Source organism: Orycteropus afer, unplaced genomic scaffold, assembly GCF_000298275.1.
Source record: "Orycteropus afer afer isolate SDZICR_OR568_19922 unplaced genomic scaffold, OryAfe1.0 scaffold00057, whole genome shotgun sequence".
Lineage (NCBI taxonomy): Eukaryota > Metazoa > Chordata > Mammalia > Tubulidentata > Orycteropodidae > Orycteropus > Orycteropus afer.
Genome location: NW_006921644.1, coordinates 1,859,524 through 1,879,285, shown reverse-complemented (window position 1 = coordinate 1,879,285; position 19,762 = coordinate 1,859,524). Strand labels below are relative to the sequence as shown.

Below are 19,762 nucleotides of genomic sequence, written 5' to 3'. Positions count from 1 at the left end.
ATCTCCTACATCCCTTCCAAGTGGATGGCAGTGGTAGCTGGGCACCATCTAGTTCTTCTGGTCTCATAGTTGTATAGGTTGCAGATCGGATGGTTACACACAGACATTCTTATAGCACATACACTTGTGGAAACATTGTCGGCCAACCTATACATGGTCTTAGAAACATTGTCTGCCAACCCTATACATGGTCATGGGCACATTCCCCCCTGCCTAGACATACGTGATCATTCACTCTGTCCACCCATCTATCTACCCATGTAGATCAATGCTTATCATCACTGACAATGCAGTCCTGTATGTGTAAAAGGGTACATCTTTGTTGTCTGTACCTCCCATGTACCTCTCTATGCCTTCTTCCTCAGTGCCACTATATTGACCACTCACATTTGGTACACTGCCCTTTCCTTCACCCAAATCAATACTTGTCTCTACCTATCTGGCAGGGTTCCCTCCCCTGCTCTCCCCTCCCCTCCCACCCCTGGTAACCAACAAAGGAAGTTTCCTTCCATATATACACCTTTCCTTGACTTTTTACAATAATGAACTAATACAATATTTGCCCTTCTGTGATTGAGGTATTTCACTCAGCATAACGTCCTCCAAGTTCATCCATGTTATGTGGTGTTTCACAGATTCTACAGTATTCTTTAATGCTGCATTGTTGTTGTTGTTGTTGTTTGCCATCGAGTCGGCCCTGACTCATAGCGACCCCTCCTTGGGTTTCCGAGGCAGTATCACTACGGAAGTAGGATTGCCCAACCTTCCTTCTGAGGAGTGGCTGGTGGGTTTGAACCACCAGCCTTCTGGTTAGCAGTCAAGTGCCTTAGGCACTATGCTACCAGAGCTCCTAGTGCTGCATAGTATTCCATTATGTGTATGTACCATAGTTTGGTTATCTATTCTTTTGCTGATGGGCACGTAGGTTGTTTCCATCTCTTTGCTATTGTAAATAGTGCTGTGAGGAACATTGGTGTGCATATATCTGTTCGTGTCCTGCCTCTCACTTCTTTAGGATATATAACTAGTAAAGCGATTGCTGGATCAGATGGTATTTCTAATTTCTAGGCTGTAATCTTTACAGGAGCAGATGGCCATGTCTTTCTCCCTGGAGGCAATGGATGGATTCAAACTGCCAACCTTTAGGTTAGCAGCTAAGCACTTAACTGTTACACCACCAGGGCTCCTTCAACAAAGTGCGCTGCTGCTATTTGCCCTGCTGTGTCCCTGCCTCCCCACTTCCCTCTACCTACTGAAATTATTCCCATCCTCAGGTGCTGTCACCTTGGCCCTCTCTGATCTTCCTCTCCTCTTTTCTTAAAAGCCCTTGTGGACAGACGCATACCCTTCAAGACTGCTAAGTCTTTGGCTGGGTTTCATCCGTAGTCATCCCTCTTCTGCCACAAAGAAACAGGGTAAGGGGTGTCGTAAATATTTTTTCTCTGTTCCCTCTGTTCTCTGTTCCCCTTACAGTTCTAATCAAGGCTGAAATGTTCAAAAGAGGCTCACCAATGACTAGTTTATCAAACGAGTTTTCATCTCAAGACATCTTACCCTCTCACTTTTTTTTTCTAGTTTCCTGCACACACAGCAACCTAACGATATCCATGACCTAAAACAAAGGAAGACCACTCTGAACTCCACTCTGCTGCACAGTGGGAGCTGGGTTTTTCTCTCTTTCTCTCTCCCTTCTTTTCACATCTGCACGCACTGATAATGTGTGCAAAGCTGTGATCACAGTGCAGATGGAATATGGCACTCTGCTTTTCTCCATCAATAGGTTACCAAGGGCATTTCTATTTTTTTTCTTTTTGCAATACAGTATTTATAATTATCATTTTTTTAGGGACTGCATGATTCCCAAGCGTGTGGGTGTAGCATAATCTACTGAACGTTTTGCTTGTGTTGATAGCGGAGGCAGGCTCCGACTTTTCACTACCGCAGACGATGCTATAATTCACCTGTCGCCAACTGCCAAGCACCGCAATGAAGCAGAAACAGTGTTGGCTCTGCAGGCGGCCACTCTGGACCTGTTGCCTTTAGCTTCTTTTGGATTCTTTCCTAGGACAGGATTAGTAGGATAGAGGGCATCAGCATATTTGTGGTTTCCTGGTCATTTGAGGTCTAATCCCAGGGTCTCTACTAAAACACAGTGAACTGTGGGAAGTTACATTTGAACGAAGATGGTGGGAGGTGAGTCTCAGATGCCACTGCCTTCTGCTTTCCTGGCGTGAGTAGGAACCACTGATGCAGGGGTCAAGGCAGGATGTCAAGGACATGGAGGGGAGGAGCGGATGGAGCAGTGACAAGGGAAGTGGGGAAGGCAGGAGCCTCCTGGTTATGGTTGGGCTGTCACATTTTCAGAAGACCTGCCACCTCCTGACCCTTCTGCCACCACTCACCACACCCTATTTCCTTCAGCTACACTAGTTTCTTTTCAGATTCCTGAATTTACCAAGCTTTTCCTGACCCTGGCCATTTCTGGGTGACACAAATGGTTAACACACTCAAGAAAAAGGGGTGACAGTCCACCCACCTCAGAAGAAAGGCCTGGCGGTCTACTTCCCAAAAAATCAGCTGCTGAAAACACTATGGAGCACTGTGGAGCACAGTCCAACAGTTGACATGCTTGGCTCCTACAGAAAGGGAGGACATTCAGATCCATGCAGAGATGAGTCGCCAGAAAGGCCTGGTGATCTACTTCTGAAAGATCAGCTCTCAGAAACCTTAGGAAGCACAGTTTTACTCTCACACACAAGGGGTTGCCATGAATTGGAATTGACTCAATGGCAACCGTGTTTGTTAGTTTTTTGAGGGGCAGGTCTTAGCACACACCATTCCTCATAGTTGGGAATGCTCTTCCCTTGGTCATCTTCACGTCTTTCAATTCTCAGCCACAGTCTTGCTCTTTCATGGAAGACTTGCCTGATTACTCTGCCTGCATATGTGCTCAGGAACCTTCCATTTCTCTGCCAGAGCATGTTTCTAAGGTGTAAACCAATTAGTTCTTTTTACAGCTGTTTTTGTTTTTGACTTCAAACCCCCACCTTACCAACAGACTCCCAGCTCCATAAGGACAGTGACTCTCAAGGTTGTTGGATCCCCCGCTCAAGTACCGTATGTGGTCCATCACAGACACGCAGTACCTATTTATTGGGTGGGCGGATGCATGTATAAAGAGCCTCGGTGGCTCAGTGGGTAAGCATTTGGCTGCTAAACAAAAGATCAGTGACCGTACTCAGCAGCCACTCCACAGGAGAAAGATGGGGGAGTCTGCTTCTGTAAAGATTAACAGCCATAGAAACCCTATGGGGACAGTTCTACACTGTCCTATAGGTTTGCTATGAGTGGGGCTCCACGTGACAGGTTTGGTGTTTTTGGTTTGGATGCATGTATAAATAAAAGAGCGCTTGCAAAAATATCACTTAAAATAGTGAAAGAAAAGACTACTGAGTGGACAATGGTAGTGCCAGGCAATATTCAGTTTCCTAGACCACAGCCTGAGATACTCAAAAGTATAAAGAACTACCTGACATAGGTAGCATGGAGGAGCCTGGCAAAAAACATACCCTGGAAGTCTTGAGATCTGAGAAACAGGAATGGATTTCAAATCTCTGGCTTTAAAGGTCTCTTTGGGGTTCAACTGGAAATACTGGGACAATCTTCAATTATATTCAAATCTCTGAATTTAACATTTAAAAACAAATCTGAAATTTCAGACATTAGTAGACTGTCCTTTCTAAGAAATATTCCCCATTTCACCAAACCTGGTCTAAAGCCATCACTCAAACAACCAAACCTGCCCCCGTCCCCAAGTCCTTCGATTTTCTGGCTTAATTCTGTGCATTGGAGAAAATTGCTATTTCTTTATCACAAGTTGCCAGCTGGACCACTGCACATGTTTGTACTTTACAAGAGAGTGCTGGAAAAGGAAAATACTGCAAGCACAGCTCTGGGGTATCCCTGAATTCCCTCTGGAGCTGGGCGGGAGACAGGCCCCGAGAATCACCTGGAGCCCTGAGCAGCAGCAGGGGTGCGACACACAAAGTACCGCCAGCTGAAGTGACAGCTGAGTTTTCTGTCAGATTCTCTATGGTGACATGCACCATGATCATGGCCACAATCAGTAGCTTCAGGAACACAGGTGGAACATGGGTCAGGTTAGGAAGCAATGTTCCCCCCAGCAAAAGGCAGCAGCCAAGTGGACTGATCTCTCTGCCTCCAGCCCTCCCTCCTGTCCATCCTCTACACCCTGTGGGTGATGGCTCACATCCCAAATCTCACTGCATCTCCTCTTTAGTCCTGCAGTGGTTCTTGATCATGCTTGGGTTGGCATCCATCTTGTCTCGCTTCCTGGACAAGCCCTTGATGTGCATTTGACACCCGTCTCTTGCTCAGCCTCACCTCATGTCCCTGGCTGTCCCTTTGCCAGTATCCATAATTGGATCAGATAACCAGCTATCCCTGGTCTTGGGCCCCATGACACTTTCTTGCAGGTCTTCAGCTCTGAGGCACTTCATTCTCCCATGTGCGTGCACATGATCCTCCCTCTTCTTAGAGAGCTGCCTGTCATGCCCCTTCTTCATAGGTAACCTCTATTCATGCTTCATAAGGGCACTATCCCATAGTGAAAGCAGGGATTCTCAAGTTAGAATGCCTGGTCTGCATTCAGTCTCCATTCTTACTACCTGTGCCATGCCCATCTGGGCACATGGCTAACCTGCATTTCAGTTAGATGGGCAAGGACTGGAACGCTCGCCAGTAAAACATGAGCAGGCATTATATGGTGTGGTAGTCAAGGCTCTGTGTCGCCCTGGCTGGGCGCCTGGTTTTGAGTGGTGGGGCAGCTCAATGTAGTGATTCCTCATGATGTGATTGGTAATCAACTCCATGATGGAAGCTGCTGTGACCAGCTGAGTAGCTGCCTTAGGGATGTGATTTGCTTGCAGTATATAAGAAGATGCTTTGAAAGGTGTCTGAGATTTTTGGCACACTGGGACCCTGCATGTAGCCGAGTCTTCATTTAGTAGCCTGCCATGTTGCCTGCTGATCTTGGGACTATTTCTGGACTTGAACTAGTGGCCTGCTGTGTTGCTGGATAATCTTGGAACTGTGCCATTTTACTTGCAGACCTTGGGTTTGTCAGCCTCAGCTGCCAGCAGCTGCTTGAGTTAAGAGAAGCCTCCAGCTTCAGTGGCCCAGGAGCAAGGGGCAGAGCTGAAGCTCAAGGTCCAGGTGCCTTCACCCGGCCCCTAGAGCTGGCACTTTGAACTGAAACTTCTAGCCTCCTAAACTATAAGAGAATAAATCCCTATTTGTTAAATCTATCCACTTGTGGTATTTGTGTTACAGCAGTGCTAGATGACCAAAACTTATGTGTTTTTCCTGAGACTGGTCCATTAAAATCTCCTGTGCATGAACCTCCGTGCTCTTTCTCCATCTGGCAGCCAGAAGCAAAGGACCATAAGACCCAAGAGAATGGTGGAACCATAAGATGACAGGAGCTCGAGTCCCTGAATCTCCTTACGGAGGGTCACCCACCAAGCATCCACGTGGGCTGTTATGTGAATGAATGACAAGTAAACTTCTGTGTTCTAAACAGTGTTATAGCAGCTAGTATAACCTTAACTAGTACATTAACTGTGAAAGTTACTTCACTCCTCTGTGCCTCAGTTTTATCCTGTGTAAAATGCTGACAGTAATAGGGCTGATAGAGGGTTAAATAAGCTAATCATGTAAAGTACTCGTCACTGTGTTATCCAACATAGTGCTGGAAGATGAGCGCTCTTGGTTGGAAGGCATTCCAAATACAGAGGCCACAACAACAGACTCAGGTATGCCAACCATCATGAGGATGGCACAGGACTGGTAACAGTTCATCCCATTGTCCACGGTGTCACCATGAGTCAGAGGCAACTCTACAACAGCTAACAACAACAACAACTCAGCACAGGGCCACATAATACTAAGCCCCAAACGTATGCTTGTTATTATTACTATAACAGCCCTCCTCTAAATGAACACCACTGTTCTTTAGACAGAGAAGAGCCAGGGCCTATGTGGTGTTCTTGAGAGCAAACACCTTACCTTTTTACTTCTTGCACATAGTCTGCATTTCTGTCAAATAGGTGGGTCACGGAGTCTTTGATTGCTTCGTGCTTGAAAGTAGAAGCTGTTCCAAAGACAGTCACGTTGGGGATGGTGGAACACAGCTGAGCCACAGCTTGGCCCTGGAAGCAAAACACAATAGACAAGTCACACATGAGAGCCACCATCCAACCACCTGGCTGCGGGGTTTAGAGCCAAGTTTCTGAACCTCAGCACTACTGTCATGGTTGCGGCTGGGTAAGTCCTCATGGTGGAGGGGTGTCCTGTACATCGCAGAATTTTTAGCAGCACCCCTAGCATCTGTTCATCACATTCTGCTAGCATCCTCCAGCTGTGACAACCAAAGGTGTCTCTGGACATTGCCAACTGTCCCTTGGGGAACAAAATCACCCGTGGTTGAGAACCACTGATGAAGAGGAAAGTCTATGAATGTTAGAGTCAGATAGATCTCAGGCACCAAGACTTAACTGCTATACACTAAGCCCCAGGCTTCTCTTCTATTAACTGGCAACAATGGTACCAATTCTAAAGGGATCTTGGGGAATATCTTAGTTTGGATCCCCCAACAGCAAATGCTGATTTGAGCGTACATACTTTATTTGGAAGGTGATCTCAGGGACCAGCGTAGGGAAGTAAGACAGAAAAGGAAAGCAGCCAATAAAGGGTGTGTTATCAAGCCCGTTTCTGCCATGGACAACTAGAGCTCAGCCCCTTTGGGGAACTGTGAGTGAGTGTAGAACACACCTCAGAATTATCCCATTCAAAAGGCAAGAAAGCTGGGGGCATTTATCTACCTAATGTCCATCTGATGTTGGTTGAGAATTGCTTCTACAAAAGTAACTCTTGTGTACTTCTGGCTTATCCTTATGAACCAAGCATGTTTTTTCATGGCCAGACAGAAGGCCTTCTGTGAGGTGACCTGAGTGCCAAGAAGACAGCATCTGCTAGTATGTGTGTGTGTGTGTGGGGGGGGTTGTTAAATGAGTCACATGTGCCACAGGTCAAACACCTTGCACAACCACAATACTTAATAGGTACTCAATAAATCTTAATCACCTTTCCCCCTAGTGGCTTATTATATCCAGGGCTGAGATGTCTAGGCACATAAAGAAAAGGTCAGTACATGAACTTGAAATATTTAAAGGTCCAGGAGAAATCACAAATGCTGTTAGGATTTTCTATTGATCAAAATTTGAGTCACTGGACAAAATAATGTGATCATAGGTGTTTAGAAACCTTCCAGTAAAACCCAATTTGCTGGTAATTAAGATGCCTTCTAAAACCAATCACTGTCTCTTTCTACTGTTCCCATCTGCCATTTCTAGGAAGAAAATTATTCTACCAAAGTCATCTGTGGTATTAATTTCTGCCTATTGCCTTATTTACATGTCTTCATGTTGGTGGACTAAATCAGGTTGGCAGGTCAATTTATGGAAATATTATCTTCCCACCAGCCCCAATTAAAGGCCTCTCTGAGACAATCATGAAATGTCACAGTGGGAAGATCATCCAATTACCCCCTCCCATCACTGTTTTACAGATGAGGGGAAGGAGACAGAAAGGTTAAGGTCACCCAGTTTTTCAGAGACAGATCTGGGACTCAAAGTAAGGTCTCCTGACTTCCAGTATTGCCTTTTTCTGTAATGCCAAGTTGTCTACTTATTTTGGTATTTTAAGCTAAGCAGACTTTAAGTTGCTACCTAAAATAGACATGTTACTGCCACACTTGCCTGGAGGTCAACGTTTCAAAATTTGGGCATGAACCTAAGACGCCAGAGAGGCTACAGTTTTCCATTCTAAGAATAGCTTTGATATTTGTCTTAAGTTTTTGATCCACAGACATTAGGGAGCAAAGAGGGGACTTGCCTTCCTACAAGTGTAAATATCAGCGACCAGTGCAGCATTTCTCTAAAATTCCCAGGGCTGAGGGAACACTACTGGATAGGTAGAGACAAGTAAAGGGAAGGGCAATGTACCAAATGTGAATAATCAACACGGTGGCATTGAGGAAGAGAAAGACATAGAGAGGTGCATGGGAGGTATAGACAACAAAGACGAACCCTTTTGCACATACAGTACTGTGTTGTCAGTGAAGGCAAACATTGATATACAGTGGATAGGTGGGTGGGCAGGCTGAACGATTAGGTATGTCTATGCAGGGGGCAGTGTGCCCATAACCATGTATAGGTTTGGCAGACAATGTTCCTACAAGTGTTTGTGTGTTCTGTAAGAATTTCCAGGTATATAGTAGAGGTGACAAGGGACAGGGCTATAGTCACTTCTTGGCCACAGCCAGCTACCTAGAGGGAGCGAGTAGTTGGACCTGTGGGCTCAGGACCATGGTTGCAGGGGACATCAAGCTCATTTGGCATAACATACTACACAAAACATTGTTCCACATTCTACTTTGGCAAGTAGCAACTGGGATCTTAAAAGCTTCCAAGTGGCCATCTAAGATGCAGTGATGGAGCTCTCCTCATCCAGAACAAAGAAGAATGTAGAAAACCAAAGAAGCATGAAAATAATTAGTCCAAGGGACTGGTACACCATGCGATCCTCAGCCTATATGACTATGAGACCAGAAGAAGTAGATGGTGTCCGGCTACCAATGTCAACTACTTGGAGGGGGATCTATGTAGGAGATCCTAGATAGAGTGGGAGAACAATGTGGAACAAAACTCACAATCATTAAAGAAAAAAAAAAAGGGAACAGGTTTTGCCTGATGGAACCACTGAGACTATGGCCCCTAGCTGCCTTTCAGTTCTGGAACTGAACCCACTCCTGTGGCTTCCAGCCAAACAAAAGACAGGCATATGGGCTGAACATTTACGTTAGGTTAGATACACTCCTTGGAGAAATCAATCATGGGAGAATAGAAGAACTGTGTATGCACAGGGAGACAGCTTGGGGGGCAGGAGTGCATGGGAGGGAAGGACACAGGGAAGAGGTAACTATGGGGAGGAAGTGGGAAGAGAGCTGTTGCATTGTGGGAAATTGCAGTCAAGTCTTGAGACAAAATGGATGTGAACTGCTGTATAGAAAGTGAATTTGCTCTATAAACTTTCACTCAAATCACAATAAAAAAAAAAAAAAAAAAAAAGCAAACAACTAAGGGCTCAAGTATGCCACCGTACAGCTCCATACTGACAGGGCTTGAGCTAGCCTTGGTAGTGCTGGGATGGAAAACCAGAACTCATTCCATCCTCCTTGTGGTCCCTCCTTCCCTCTGTCCGTAGGAAAACTAACTTTTATCCACTCAACTATTTTTCAGATGCCCATTATGTACCCATCACACCATCCTAATAGATGCTGATGTGACAGAAATGACGGACTCACATCTCCCCGACTTGGGTGTGTATCATTTTGTCATATGTCTCCACCTGACTATCCTAAGAACTCAAACTCAACTGATCCAAAATGTAACATAACAGAGCTTGACTCATACAAGTTGTGGCAGTTAAGGTTGTATTTCACCTGGCCAGGCTGTGGCTTTGAGTAGCTGGCAACTGGATATAGTTATTCCTCATGATGAGACTGGAATCATCTCCATGTTAGAATCTACTATGAGCAGCTAAGTAGTTGCCTTTAGGATGTGGCTTGCTTCCAGTATGTATGGAGAAGCTTTGAGGAAGGTCTCTAGCTTTTTGACAAATTCTGGATCCTGCATTAGGCTGAGTCTTCATCTCCAGTTCCTGGACTTGAACCGGTGGCCTGCTGTATTGCTTGTTGATCTTGGGAGTGTGCCATTTTACCTGCCGACTCTGGGTTCATCGGCCTCAGCATGCCTGCAACTGCCTGAGTTAGGAGACACCTCCAGCTCCAGTGGGCTTAGAACTAGAGGCAGAGCTGAAGCCCAAGGTAGAGGAGCCCCGAAAGCCAGCACTTTGAATTTGGATTTCTAGCTTCCTAAACTCTGGTGGCATAGTGCCTAAGGCATTTGACTGCTAACCAGAAGGCTGGCAGTTCACACCCACCAGCACTCCTTGGAAGGAAGACTGGGCAATCTACTTCTGTAGAGAAACGATCTCAGAAACCCAAGGAGGGGTCGCTATGAGTCGGATTCAACTTGATGGCAGTGAGTTTGGTTTTTTCGTTTTTAAATGGTAAGAGGAGAAATGCCTGCTTATTAAAGCCATCCACTTGTGATATTTCTGTTTTAGCAGCACTAGATAACTAAGGGGAGCTCTGGTAGCATAGTGCCTAAGGCATTTGACTGCTAACCAGAAGGCTGGTGGTTCAAACCCACGAGCCACTCCTTGGAAGGAAGACTGGGCAACCTACTTCCATAGTGATACCACCTCAGAAACCCAAGGAGTGGTTGCTATGAATCAGATCTGACTTGATGGCAGTGAGGTTTTTTTGTTTGTTTGTTTGTTTTCGGTAGATATCTAAGACATAAGTGTCTGACAAAAATTGTTGAATGGATAAAGGAGAAACTGGAGGAGTGTGGTGTACTGGAGCAGCCCCCCATCATTTTTCAACTTTTTGTGTCCTTCAGTGTTGCTGGGTTAAATTAAAAATTAGATTTAATTAACATACACAGTTTCTCATTAGAAGCAAGGATGGCAAGACTTCGTCTCTCATACTTTGGTCATGTTATCAGGAGGGACCAGTCCCTGGAGAAAGACATCATGGTTTATAATGTGGAGGGTCAGCTAAAAAGAGGAAGGCTCTCCATGCCATGGATTGACACAGTCGTCGCAATAATGGACTTGAGCATGGCAACGACTCTGAGGACGGCGCAGGCTGTTTCTCGTTTTGTACATGGGGTCCCATGAGTCAGAACTGACTCAAGGATACGTAACAACCACAACATACTGTTTCTGAACCAAGCACATTTCATTATTTTCATTTTAAAGAGGACACATGTGATAGTAAAATGAGATGGTTCAAGTAATGGCTTATGGATGGACAGCATAAATCCTAAGATACATCTCATGCTCACCCATTTGCAGTCCCCCTGCCTTTTGTGTTCTTTTGTTTAATGTGATTATTTTTACTGAGGTGTGATTTATATATAATAATGTGCACAGAGATTACAGGTTCAGTTTGATGACCTTTAAAAATTGTATATGCTGTGTGTAAACTACCGCCCAAAACAGGATATGGGCCTTTTCCATCACCCGGATAACATCACTTTGCCTTCTAACTCTCCATCAACTCACTTAGGCAATGAGAGGCCTTTCCAAGAGCCTCAGTTATTTTTTTAAAGTGAATAATGCTCAGCGTTCTGTATTTAATCAGAATAGTGCTTTCACTCACAATTATAGAAAGTCTGTCCTCTCCCTCTGGCAGCTCCCAAGGTGAGTGCAGGGTCAGCATCTAATTTATTCTGCTTTCTCCCATGTGCCTAGCAAATAGCATGGACTCAATAAACATTTGTGGAAGACTGAATGAATTCTCAATAAAAAGGATTTTGCAATTTACCTTCAGACGCAGAAAATAAAATGAACAAGACAATCCATTCTTCCAGCAACAGCAGTAAATAGAGATTTGTGTGGACTTGTTTTTAATCGATTTTTTAATTTCCCTCTTTAAAACAAAAAACCAAATTCACTGCCGTCAAGTCAGATCTGACTCATAGCAACCCCTCCTTGGGTTTCCGAACCAGTATCATTACGGAAGTAGATTGCCCAACCTTCCTTCTGAGGAGAGGCTGGTGGGTGTGAACCACCAGCCTTCTGGTTAACAGTCACATGCCTGAGTCAGTACACCACTAGAGCTCCTGGAATTCTGCACCAAGTCTACTTTCTCTTGTAGATTGTTAATGATAACAATCATAGCATCTGGGGTTCCTTTTGTCTCATCATGTGCCAGGCACTGTGCTAAAGGGCTCCATGGGTTTTTTATACATTTATGCCTCACTTTTCAACATGGTTAAGTTCCAAAGACTAGGTAATTATACAAAAAATTAGTATTATGTGAAAATGGTGGATGACTACATCAGATCACAAAATGGAAGGTGACTACAATATTACTGAACTACCAAATTACATCATTACATAACTGTCAAACCACTAGACTCATGGCCCAGCTAACTTAGCACATAACCATCACACCCAGCATTACCCAACATTTGTTACTGCCAGACATACATCATTAATGCCCAAAATAGTCAGATTTTTTTAAACTATTGCCATAAATGCAAAATGTTGGACAACGAGACAGTTGATAAGTGAGGAATAGGTATCCTTACACAAACTGAGTTACCAAACCCAAACCAAACTCACTGCTAACAGGTCAATTTAGTCTCATAGCAATCCCCATTGGGTTTCCAAGGTGGTAAATCTTTATGGAAATAGCTTGTCCAGTCTTCCTTCCAAGGAGTGGCTGGTGGGTTTGAACCACTAACCTTCTGGTTAGCAGTCAAATGCCTTAGGCACTACCCCACCAGAGCTCCTTAAACTGGGTTAGTATGTGTTAATTTGTTTGTATGTGTTTGTGTTGATTTGTTGTGGCAGCCTAGGAAACAAATACACCCACTAAAATGTGAATTTAGATTAGATGATCCTGTTAGTGGGCTGAAATTCAGGATTGAGCATCAGAGACTTAAAATGACCAATCATGGGGATGGTGCAGGCAACCTTTTTTCCTTGTTCCTTTTGTATCTACGACTTTGGGGCCAACTCAACGGCAACTAATAACCACAAAGAAAATCTAGTTGGAGGAACCTCCCAAAAGTTTACTTACCATGTTAACTAAGTTTGGGGAAAAAAATGGAACTTTCTACTACTACTTCGACTATTTCTGAGATTACTTTTAAGCTTCATCTTTATCCTCTTACCAAAAGTTGTTTTTACTTTTAAACAGCTCATGGAAACCACAGACCATGAATGTGGTCAAAGAACAGGAAAGAATTAGCAGAACGTGTTCATGAATGTATCAAGAGGATGCCAGGAGGAAATGGTGAGGTAAGAGTTTTTTCTTCCAAAGAATTGCCAATTTAGTTGTTGACTTTCAGCAATGAAGAGAGGTGCTTAGATGAGAAAACATAACTGAAGATTATCACAAAATCTAGTTCATAGGATACATGAACTGTCCTTATGCTTTTATCATGACAATATGAATTCTCATGCTGAGATTTAGACACAAGGTCAGAAACATGTTTTTCAGATCTGTCACTTGCCTGCTCAACAACTCAGTTGACTCAATGAGTGGTGGTGTTATTGTTGTTAGGTACCAGTGAGTCAGCTCTGACTCATGACAACCTTATGTATATAATAGTATGAAATGTTGCCCGATCCTATGACCATCCTCATGAGCCCATTGTTGCAGCCAACATGTCAATCCAATATGTACAAGAATAGGAAATTCAAATTCCCATGTGGGCTGATCCTTGTGACCCCTCCACCTAGGGCTGGCAGCAAAGGATATTCTGTGTTCTCAAGTACCACATACTAAGAATCAGTCAGCTTTCCTTTTGCTTTACCTTGCTTGTTTCTGCAAAGATGTTGACTTGCACATGGCACTCCTTGTAACACACATATGCTGGGAATTTCAAAAGCAAGAAGCTCAGGGGCACATGGCTGAGGGGTGAGAGGAGGGAAGAAGAAGAAAAAGTAGAAAGAGTAAGAAAGGCATTGTTTAATTGCTCAAGATATAATGGGAGGGACTTCCAGTAAGATGGAGGAATAGGCAGATGAGCTATACAGACCCTCTTCAACAAACAAATGAGAAACCAATTGACAGAGATACCAAAGATAATCCTGGAGCCCTGAGCTTTGAAAGGAAATATACAGAAGTGGTTAGGCACCAACTAGTGGAAAAACCTGAATGAAAACTGGACCTAAGAATAGGCTCCATTTGCTAAGGATGGAAGGGACATACTGGAGGCTGACAGTGGGAAAGGAGACAGATGGTGAGTGTGTATGTGCTGCCAATGAAAGATTAGAGGAGCACAGTGCCATGCTTATGTAGATAACATCCAAATAAAACAAAGAAAATGAAAATCGTGGGCAAGTCACTGCAACATACAATCACCGATTAAATATAAACACAAAAATATCACAATGCCTCAGAGACAACAGAACATCACACTTCACACAAAGAAGCAAGATAAAGCAGGAGAAACAAGGGACCAGGATACAGACCCAGAACACATCCCTGAGGAAGAAGCAGCACTGGAACTCCCTGATAAGGAATTCAAAAGAATTATATTTAGGTACCTTCAATGGATTGAGAGACAGATCAAGAAAAATATTGGCAAATTTGAGGAAAACACAGACAAAACCCTAGAATGATTTCAAAAGACAATACATGAACAAAATGACAAAATAAATGAAAAATTAGAAATGATACAAAATCTACAGATGGAAGTCCAGAAGATTAATACTAAATTTTCAGAAATAGATAACACATTAAACAGGCAAAGAAGTAGAACTGAATCAATGAAAGACAGATTTAGTGAGACTGAAGACAAATACCTTGATACTTCTCTGGAAAGACATCAATCAGAAAATAGATCAAAACAAAATGAAGAAAGCCTAAGGTTTGTGTGGGATACCATCAAAAGGAATAACCTACGTGTCATCAGAATTCCAGAACAGGAAGAGACAAATAAAACTACAGAGAAAACTGTCCAAGATTTGTTGGAAGAGAATTTCCCTGGTATGATGAAAGATGAGAATATATCCATTCAGGAAGTCCAATGAAACCCAAACAGGAGAGACCTCAAAAGAAAATCATCAAAACATATCATCATCAAACTCACTAAAACCAAAGACAAAGAAAGAATCCTGAAAGCAGCACAGGAAAAATGAAAAGTTACCTACAAGGGGCAACCAATAAGACTAAATTCAGATTTCTTGGCAGAAACCATGCAGGCAAGAAGGCAATGGGATGGTATATACAAAACCCTGAAAGAGAAAATCTTCCAACCAAGAATTATATACGCAGCAAAATTGTCCCTCATATATGATGATGAAATTAGGACATTTCTAGACAAGCAGAAATTAAGGGAGTTTGTTAAAACCAGACCAGCCTTACAAGAGATGCTAAAGGGAGTCCTTTAGACAGAAAACCAACAATAGCAATCAACAACCTACCATTAACACACATGATGACATAACTCAGAAACCAACCCAGTTATGGAAGTATCCAAAGTAAATAAGCCTACAAGATTGTCAACAGGGAACCAGAGACATCGCTTGACAAATGTTGATAACTACAAACCAGGAAGAGGAAAAAATTGTGTAGTTACAGAACTTCTAAATGGTAGGGAAGTCAAGACAACTGCAAGATAGAATGTACTGTTCTAAACTTGGGAAGAAAACTATAAATCACAGGGTAACCTCAAAGAAAAACGATAAATCTTCTTATCAAAATAAAAAAGAGGACCAGAACAAGTATTTAGCAAATACTAAAACAATAGCAATGAAGGAAGTGATAACACGATTCATAAACAAAACGAGCTCAGCACAGAAAATTATATGGAACAAAGAAATTAAGAATGCCAGAAAAAAACACATAACAAAATGTCAGTGACAAATTCATACTTGCTGATAACTGCATATCTGACAAAAGACTTATCTCTAGGGTTTGTGGACAGCTCCAGCCTCAACAACAGGGAGAAAGGCAATTCAATTGAAGAATGGGCAGAGGACATGAATGGGCACTTTGCTGGAGAGGATGTTCAGGCGGCCAGCAAATACATGAAGGGATGCTCATGATCACTGGCCATCGGAGAGATGCAAGTCAGAACAACAGTGAGATACCATCTCACCCCAGCACTGATGGCAAGGTTCAAGTGGACAGAGGATGGCAGGTGCTGGCAAGGATGTGGGGAGATTGGGACTCTCGTGCACAGATTGGGACTGTGGGATAACACAACCACTGTGGAAAATAGTGTAGCGATTCCTTAAAAAGCTGGAATTGGAAATACCATTTGACCCAGCAGTCCCATTACGGGGTACATGTCCTAGAGAGGTGAGGGCCAGGACAAGAGGAGATATGTGCACACCCATGTCCACCACAACACTGTTTCCAGTAGCAAAAAGGTGGAAACAACCTAGATGCCCATCAACAGAAGAATGGATAACCAAACTCTGGTACATACACACAATGGAATATTATGCAATGCTAAAGAGTAATGTGGAACCTGCAGGGCACTGCATGGCATGGATGAACTTGGAGGACATTATGCTGAGTGAGATGGGTCAATCACAGAAGGACAAAGACAGAGTCAGGGAAGGTTTATGTATGGAAGGAAACTTTCTTTGTTGGTTGCCAGGGGTAGGAGCGGAGGGGAGGGAACACTGCAAAAAAAAATTGCATTGACCCATGTCACTTTAGTTTTGTGTATTTCACTGTATATCAATTCTATTTTAATAAAATGTGAGGGGAAAAAAAAGATATAAGCATGGACAACTATGTATATTTTAATCCAAAAAAGCAATAGACACATTCTTTGCTTTTCATTTATTCTCTTTTATGGTATAGATCCAGGGTTCTTGATGTCTATCAGCATCACCACAGTGCTTGTTTGAAATGCAGAGTCTCAGTCCTCACCAAGATCTACAGAATCAGACACTCTGGGGATGGGGCCCAGCAATGTGCATTTTAACAAGCTCTCTACGGGATTCAGATCCAGCTCAAGTTGGAGAACTCAAATTGTAGAACAACCTTAATGTCACCATCCCAAGTGATTTCAATTATACGACCCACATGATGCTCAGAATATATTTCTATCAAGTGTTTATTTAAAGTCAGGGTGGGGCCTAATTTTCAGCATATGTTTTTAAAGTTCCCAGGATAACGCTCACATGCAGCCAGTGTTAAGATCTTCCACTGTACAAAGCTTTCTTCTAATTTGGTCATTTATGGTATTGTAACAACCAACTTCCTCTTTTCCTAGTTGAGGTTGACATCATACCCGTGGGTTTAGGATGTGGGATCCTATAGTTCAGAACATGACTAACACGGTCCTCTGTGAGTCAGAGACACAAGAAGAGAAAATAAGCCCCCGTCCCCATTAGCAGGGTCTGAAGCTCTTGACACCTGGGAAGGCTCAGCCTCCTTCTTCCGGTCTCAACTACAGCTACCGTGTGTACTCAGCTTTCCCAGCTAGTCACAGCACTGCCCCATCAACTGACCACAGAAGTGGCATCTAATCCTTTTCTCCTGCCCAGACTGATTCTTGTTCATTGCAGAGGCACTGGGTTGAGAACCTAGTGGGGCACAGTGGTGAAGAGTGTAAGTTTAGTTATTCAGCCTCATGTAAGCAGAGCTGACTGAGTGCCAGGGAGGGTTCTAGGAACTCTACAAACACCTGCTCATTTCATCTTCACCATGACCTTCAGGAAGTAGGTACTAGTTCATCAATGCCCTTTCGCTCATTGTCCCGATGACAGAGCTGAGATACAGATCAGTTAAGTAAAGGCTCACAGTCCCACCCCATGTCATTGTCAGTAGCAGAGACAAGGTTTGAACCCACATAGTCTGGTTTTATAATGCACAATCTTAACCACTGCTCTGTGCTGTGGGACAGGAGTGCATCTAGGGGTCACAAGGAGGGAAGGAAGGAAAGCAAACCATCTACTACTTGCTATTTTGTCAATTCCTACCCCAGGCACTTCCCACACATCCATTCTACCCTCTCAACTTCATATTCTCATCATGAAGACATGGAAACGGAGACTTAGAAAGACCAAGTAATCAAGCAATTCTATTAGGATTGGAAACTGAGGCCAGAAAGGTAAAGTGCTAGCAGTTGGAAGTGCTAGGATTGCAACCCAAGCCTCCTTGTCTCCAAACCCAGTTCTTTAAACTTTGCTGCTGGCCTCCTGAACAAAGGGAAAACAAGACAGGAGGTCACAGAGCAAGGCAGAGGTCCTGGGTGCTGGGCCTGATTTAGCCCAGGAGCTGTCACTTACTAGCTGGTTGCCTTTGGCCAAGCCACTTAACCTCACTGAACCTCGTATTGCTCAGCTCTAAATCAGGGACGATAATGTCACCCCATGTGGGTCCCAGAAGGTAGCATATGTGATACACTTCACCAGCGTCTGCCTCAAAGCTGATGCTGAGTAGTTGATTTCTTCCCCATCTCCCCCCAAAGCCACCTTTTCTGGGAAGCCTTCCTGTGTACCCCCAGCAAGGTTAATTCATGCTTTGCTCCCACTATCCATCCATTCATCACTCTGTGCTGTGATCCCTTCCTTTCCTTCCCTTTGATCCCTCCTCATCCTTCTTGTCCTGCTCCTCTTCCTTCTTCCTCCTCCTTCTCCTCCTCTTCCTTCTGTCTCCTCCTGGCAGGCACAGCTGTGAGCCAGGGCAGGTGGAGTGGGAGCAACCCTCACTGGCCCCATGGGCTGGATGCTTTTGTGCAGTGTACAGCCTGCTCAACCGTGCAAAGTAACTCTACTTACTAACCAGACTGCATGGGGATCATGCCAAGTCTTGATCCCTCAATCAGCACCCCTGTCTGACCACTGGAGACTGTGGGTGGCCACAGGAACCCCACGGCCCACAGACTCTCCTGATGCCTGATAGTTGGACTCCAGCAACTGTGTGGTTAGCATCCTGGCCTGAGAGCCAGTCCAAGCCACCAGATGGCCAAGTCCCCTTCCCAAGGCTCTAAATCACAGTGGGTCAGAGGCCCTTCCAGGTTGGCTGCCACCACTGAGTGCATCTGGATCAATTTCCCAAATGATTACATTTGCATAGAGAGGTGCTACATTCACATTTCCAGCCCCATTACAATTTGTACCCAGTTTGGAGCTGTGGTTTTGATAAATGCATCTATTTCAACTGAAAACAAAAATCTAAATACTTGTTAGGTAGGATAGCCATATAATTTGTTGCTCAGATTGGAACCCTTTTTGAGACTAAAGGGGCATGTTGTTGTTCATTTTGCCCATTCAACTGGCATAAACTGGACTGTAGAAAAACTGGGTCATAGGTCCACCCTAATATCAGGTTTTGAGCCCAGCGGTACAAACAGATAACATCCTCAGCTGCTAACGGAAAGGTTAGAGATTCGAGTCCAGCCAGAGGCGCCTCAGTAGAAAAACATGGCAAAATCAGGCCTTTAAACCCCCATGGAGCACTGTTCTACTCTGACACACACGAGGTTGCCATGAGTCAGAATTAACTCAATGACATTTGGTGGGTTTTTTTTGTTTTGTTCTGTTTTTTAATATTTAGGAAAAGAAAAGAAGCAATAAGGTGGTGGCCTGGATAAGAGAGTAAAGGCTTAGGCATTAATGAGACTTAGATTTTTATTCTTGGATACACCACTTATGCTTGAGGGCCTTGTTATTCTGAACTAACATTCTTATCTATCAAGTTGGGATAATGTTATTTACCTCATAGGATCGTCATGAGTGTTAAACAGAAACATGCACAGCTTCACACAGGCCTGGACACCAAGTGGGGCCTTAGGAGATACAAGCTTATTTTCCGTACTCCTATCTTTGTCCAAATCCTCAGAACTGGACCAATGAGCAGCATCACAATAAATGGAGAGAAGACTGAGATTGTCAAATATTTCACGTTGCTTGGTTCTACAATCGATGCCAACGGAAGCAGCAGTCAGGACATTAGACGACGTGTAGCTTTGGGAAGGTCAACCACGAAGGAACTGTTTCAAGTGCTGAGGAGCTAGGATTTCTCCTTGAGGACTAAGGTGCGCCTGACACAAGCCATGATATTTCCAAT

At 43.8% G+C, this 19,762-nt stretch overlaps 1 protein-coding gene across 1 annotated transcript in view; it reads right to left on the bottom strand.

Moving 5' to 3' along the window:
- The window catches only part of VAT1L (vesicle amine transport 1 like), a 189,099-nt gene that overhangs the window by 95,842 nt on the left and 73,495 nt on the right, over positions 1 to 19,762 (bottom strand). The window contains exon 4 of the mRNA XM_007939109.2: positions 6,088 to 6,230. Coding sequence (XP_007937300.1) covers positions 6,088 to 6,230 — 143 coding nt within the window. The remainder of the gene's footprint in view (positions 1 to 6,087; positions 6,231 to 19,762) is intronic.